Genomic DNA, 6,000 nt, shown 5'->3' on the forward strand with positions numbered 1-6,000 from the left:
CAGGACAAAAAGCAGAAAGTTAAAGCTACAAAGGATAAACGCGCACTAGCTACAGTACCGTTTTTAAGTCGGACCTTTTCATGTAAGCAAAAGGGACATTTTCGGGACATAAATAAAAAGGACCAGAAGGGCATCTGCCATAAAGACAATTAACAAGCCTTTGTGCGAGTTTGCTTGCTGCGGCAACCCCTGAGAAAGGGAGCAGCCAAAAGGGAAAAAACATTTATAACCTTGACCCCAGCCCAGCCATACCATCTGAGGAACATCAGAACATGTTCTATACATAAGTGCCATTTGCTCGTCTTCAAAACAGATCAATGATTTTCAATTCAATTATCTGCTTTCTAAACACTGAATACAATTTGTTGAACTGTCAACCTGCACCGTCGTCAAAAAATTCATCCACAAATAAACAAAAACTGCTGAGTAACAGCAATAAAAGGGTTGTGTAACTTTCTCCACTTCACTTTGTTGACACTGAACATCAAAAACAGGGGTGGGGGTAGAGTCAAACACACCTAGTGCCCAAAGTCATGTCGACTCCCATCAAAATATTGAAAAGATTTATAGAGCAGACAGATGAGCAAAAACTCTAACACACCCATTAAATTGCTCAGAGAAAATTAGAGCCAGTAAAACCAGTCTGCTGCAGCCTTCAACCAACAGGCACGTCACAAAACTGCGCCACAAATCCTGTCTTCCTCATTTTCTCCTTCTGTTTTCTGAATAAAACCACTGGAAGTGGCCTTTCCTCTGAAGCGAGGGGGACCAAAATGTGTCTTGCTTTGTTCCTCAAAGTTTTGTTTTAGTCTTCTTCTTTTTAAATCCAAACTTTTATATTCACCCACTGCCAGCAGACAAAGGTGGGCGATGAGTCTTTGAACAAGTCTGTTACCTGAAGATTTCATGAAGCGCTGGATCAAATGTAATGAAACGCTCAGAAAGTAATTATTGAACGCTTATTTACAGACGATTAAATTCTGGAGCAAATCGCGACCAACTGACCTGAGAAAACACAAAAATTGCCCCAATTAAACCAGTTCAACATACAACTGAAATAAAATGTGTGTGGTCCTAACACATAGCCTACATGGAGTGTGACTACTTCCACTATTACGTGATGTTGCACTTTCTTTCCCTCACGGTTTCACCACAACAGCTCCTCTACCATCATTTCTCAACATAAGATGATTTTAGTCTTAATCATTTCCCCAAATAAATTACATAATATTAAAAATAGCCAGAGCTGCTGCCTCTCAGCGAGCAGGTCCTTGGTTCAAACCCCGGTCCAGGGGCCTTCTGGGTGGAGTTTGCATGTTCTCTCCGTGCATGCGTGGGTTTTCTCCGGGTACTCCAGTTTCCTCCCACAGACCAAAAACATGCATGTTAGGCTGATTGGTAACTCTAAATTGTCCCTAGGTGTGAGTGAGAGAGTGAATGGTTGTTTGTCTCGTTTGTCTCTGTGTGGCCCTGTGATGGACTTGCGACCCGTCCAGGGTGTACCCCGCCCCTCGCACAGTGATTGCTGGACATGGGCACCAGCGACACCCGTGACCCAAAATGGAATAAGCGGGTAAAGACAATGGATGGATGGATGGATGGATAAAAATAGCCTTTAAGTGTGTATGCCATTACTGCAAGATTTTAGGACCTTTATGTAAATGTACACATCTTAGTTAATGCTACTGCTCTCCAAAAATCACAAAATGTCCCCACTCATCTTAGTGATGCAGTAACTCCTGCCTTTCTCCATGTTGACATGGAGCTGCATGGTTATTGCGTCCCACACAAAGGTGTGGGGAACACGAGGCAAGCCAGTTTTCTTCTCTTCTAAATGATTATCATTAAGAGATCTTAGCATTCTCTCTGAGCAGTGAGCGCTGATAAGTGAACCTGCGGGGCATACACGCTCATCTATAAAACCAGACTCATTCAGTGTCAGATGTTTGTAGATGAACATTAAAAAGCCTGCACTCATTTGACAAACGCCAGAATAATAACCATTTCACTCAAACCTTGAAATAAAACTGACATCGCTTCATCAGTTGGTGCTCTGAGTATGTTTAGTGAATGACTCTCAGCTACTATCATATCGTCTTTGAGTACAATATGAGAACAACTGACTAAGTTATAGCCACTTTCTATTGTTAATTCACTGTAGTGACAAACTTACACATCGGGTTGACTTCAAATGTTAAACAGTTGTAGATGGACATCTACTTAGGCCTGTGATAAGCAATAAATCAATTAAACGCATGATAAATGAAAATTATCGACCTCATTTTCATTTATCAGCTTTATCGTTTCTTCGTGTCTCTCTCTTTCTACTGAAGACACTCGATGAGAAAAGGCTCAACTCCGGTGCTCTTCACTGACCCCTCCCTTTCTCTTTAAAATCTGTTTTAACGATCCAAAATCTCATTTTTGGATCGTTAAAAGCAGCTAAGCTGAGAAGCTAAGCTACGAGCTAAGCGAACAGGCAGACCTCGGGGAAAAAAACCTCCGTCCTGTAAAAGCTATAAAATTCACGGTTGAAACCCGTGCCTTTGTCTAAAAAGTTTTTCTCTGCAAAAAGAAGCTGAGAACTGGCTTACCAATTTCTTTTGTTAAAAGCTTTGTGTGAAAAATGCTATGATAAAGATCTCAAAACACACAGAGCATCCGCCATTTTGAGAACCGAAGAGAGACAGCCCATGCCACGTCAAGGTGCCTCCCTCCCATTTTTCTTAGAGACACGCTGCTCACTCCCTCACTACCCATCCTTCAGTTCAAACAGTCTTATACTGCCATACAGTGGTCAAAAAAGGTACTACACACAAAATTAACCAACATTTATTCTTAAATTTGACAACAACTACTAATTATTGTCAAATTTCAAACAATATTATCGTTTATCACAAAAGTTTGAGACAATCGCCCAGCAAAATTTGTTATTGTGACATGCCTACATCTACTGTTTACTTACCAAGAGTTTCAAAAGAATCTATGAAGTGGTTTATGAGATATTTTGCTAACAGACAAGACTGATACAAACAGTAAATGCCAACATTAGTGCTTGGGTTATGAGTTGGAGGACGACACTCGGTTACTACAAAACTAAATTCTTGCTCAACACATTATGTGTTGGTGATCCATCTTAGCTATTACCATGTCAAATTATAGGTCAATATAAAAAAAAAACGTGTTATAGACGTTTGTTTATGTTTACTAAGTTTGATTACTTGTGATAGCCATTTTAAAAATAAGATTGGCTCTCTAATCCAGTCTGCTGTAGATGTACAATCACTTTTTGAGAATTGTAATAAATCCAGTGGTTCACGGAATAAGACCTGGGCAAAACCATAATGGCAGCACCTTTTCCTTTCTCTGGCGGGAGATAAAAAGCAGAGCCAGCATGACTTCATGTCAGCTGGTAAACATGGTGAGCTCAGTCGGCTTTAAGGCCGATGATCTCTCTGCAAACAAATGACTCAGTGAGTTCAGAAATGTTTTTTCAGATTAAAGCAGTGGCGATCTTAGCCAATTTTCTGGGGTGCTCAAGCACCCCTAACTTTTAACTGGGCACCCCTGAAAAATAAAGAAACCATAAATACGATTTTGTAACTAAGCTTCGTTTTCAAACCATAGATTCACCAAAATATTTAATAAATCTGAAATAAATATGGAATAAATAAAATCTGTTATGTTTTTATACAAATCGGATCCTCGACACCACCTGTCAATCAATCCAGCAGGTTTGTCAGCAACTGACAATTTGTCCCAAAGTGAAACGCACCTTAATTGCAGGAGCTGCACCCCCTTTTCCCTCCGACAGCATTATAGGGGTTTTGCATTACAAACACTTTGTGGTCTTAGGGGTTTTGTGAAAAATCATCAGAAAATATGGTTAAACGTCAGTGGAGAAAGATGCAGATCAGACAAGTGTGACCCTGAGCGTTTAGAGAGTGGAATACAGTTTACTCCATTTCTAAAACCTAAACTGAGTCTGGAAAAATGTAAACGATGATAAAGCCCTGCAGCCGAATACAACAGTGATAAACAGGAAGTGCCACATGTTCATCTATACAAGTAAATCCTCCATTTTCTGTCATAATTACATCGTATGCTTAACTGTTAAATTAAAAGTTAATGTTTAAAGCTAGTTGTACTTTGTATGTAGATATATGTTGCAACTTCTAGTTGCATGTTTAGTTTTTGTTTGCTATGATCCTTTAAAAGTCCTATTGGTGACCGAGCTCCTCGTTTACATCCATACCACCCTGAGCATGCATGATCTCAGCTCTGGTTAGTATTTGGATGGGAGACCCCCTGGGAATATCAGGCGTTGTAAACATTTACACTTCTCACAAACCACACCACGGGGTGTGTTGTTCAACCAAGAGCCATTGGTAATGGGGGCTATGGGCCCCCCTAAAGGTCAGATCCTAGAATCGCCCCTGGATTAAAGACAAACCCAGCATGTCAGTGTGTGCTCCTCGTTTTAACTAAACAGCTTCAGTTTCCTTCAGCTGCGGTTCGGTCTGTGTTTACCTTTTCGTCCTCTTCCCCTGGTGTCTCGTCTTGTCCCCGGTGTCCACTGTCCTCCCGGTCCGACTTTTGACAGCCTTTACTGTCCAGCTGAGAAGTCGTGTCCTCCACCTCCTCGGAGATTGTGTGGGAACTGGAGGAGGAAGACATGCTGTCGCTGCTTCCTGACGGCAGAACCTGTGGTTCTTCCATCTTGTCAACATATAAAAACAAAGCAGACTTTCATTAACGCGTCACACAGAGCACCTGCGCTCGGTTCATTTCTCCTCAACGCGCTGCGACACTCCGGCTTTCTTTTTCCGCTCGAGAGAAACAAAAGTCACATCGCTGACATTTGCTGGAAACGTATCTATGTAAAGAATCGGCTCTGAAACTCCCTTACAGCCGGGCTCCCCGGTTCTGGTGTCAGCTGAGTCCATTCAGGTGGCGCTGCAGAAACTCAAGTCACCCAACAACTACTGCCCAACATCAAACAGCCCCGCCCACCACCAAACAGCCCCGCCCACAATTCACTTTCTACAATTACTAATGCGCATGCGCAGGATCAGGCACCACACCACCAAATAATTCAGTTCAATTTCTTTTATATATATATATATATATATATATATATATATATATATATATATATAATGTTAAAAATATCAAGTCAATGTGTACATTAAAAAAAAAGATCAAAACTGGATTGTTAAAAAAATATATATGAAGTAGCTTAGTGTGTTTTTTTGTATTAGAATTTGAAAAATTAGAAAGAGTTATTCATTTTGTTCTGTTACTTGAAAATTATTATGATTGAAATAATTGTTTGAAAAAAGGGGCAGATATAATAAGATTTTTTTCTTCTTTCTGCTGCCTTTCATTTTAAATCTTTTGTATCTTTTTTTATATATATGGTATGGTATAGAGAGAGAGAGAGAGAGAGAGAGAGAGAGAGAGAGAGAGAGAGAGAAAACTCACGGGAGACGTTGTCTCAGGGCACTGTACAAAAACATTCACATACATAAAAAGCTAATTAATGTTATCTGTCTAAGGAAGGAAGCCAGCACTTGAATCTTTACTTCGTCACAGTCTCCCATTCTAAGCAAGTACATTGATAACAGTGGAAAGGAAAAACTCCCTTAACAGGAAGAAATCTTTAGCAGAACCAGGTTCAGGACGAGCAGCCATCTGCTTCAACCAGCAGGGGTTTGAGATGACAGGAAGGAGAAACAAACACAGAATGGCAGGTCCAGGTGTGCTTTCTACTGACACACACACACACACACACACACACAACAGATGTTAACGATATAAATAATTACAAATACAAACAGATAGAGTAGAGCAATTGAAGACAGCAGCAGCAAAATGTGGTCTATTTGTTGTCCAGCAGTCCAAGCCTATAATAGCATAACTAAGGGATCGCTCAGGAAACCCAAGCCATCACTAACTATAGGATTTATCAAAAGGAAATACTTAAGTCTAATCTTAAAA

General features: G+C 40.4%; 1 protein-coding gene across 1 annotated transcript in view; it reads right to left on the reverse strand.

Annotated features, from left to right (window-relative positions):
- Positions 1 to 4,980, reverse strand: part of mast4 (microtubule associated serine/threonine kinase family member 4) — a gene marked incomplete in the record, with an annotated part of 175,348 nt that extends 170,368 nt beyond the window's left edge. Inside the window, 1 exon segment of the mRNA XM_037692599.1 lies at positions 4,531 to 4,980. Coding sequence (XP_037548527.1) covers positions 4,531 to 4,719 — 189 coding nt within the window.
- Positions 4,981 to 6,000: the final 1,020 nt, after the last annotated feature.

This window comes from Nematolebias whitei, chromosome 18, assembly GCF_014905685.2.
Source record: "Nematolebias whitei isolate Nwh7 chromosome 18, NemWhi1, whole genome shotgun sequence".
NCBI lineage: Eukaryota > Metazoa > Chordata > Actinopteri > Cyprinodontiformes > Rivulidae > Nematolebias > Nematolebias whitei.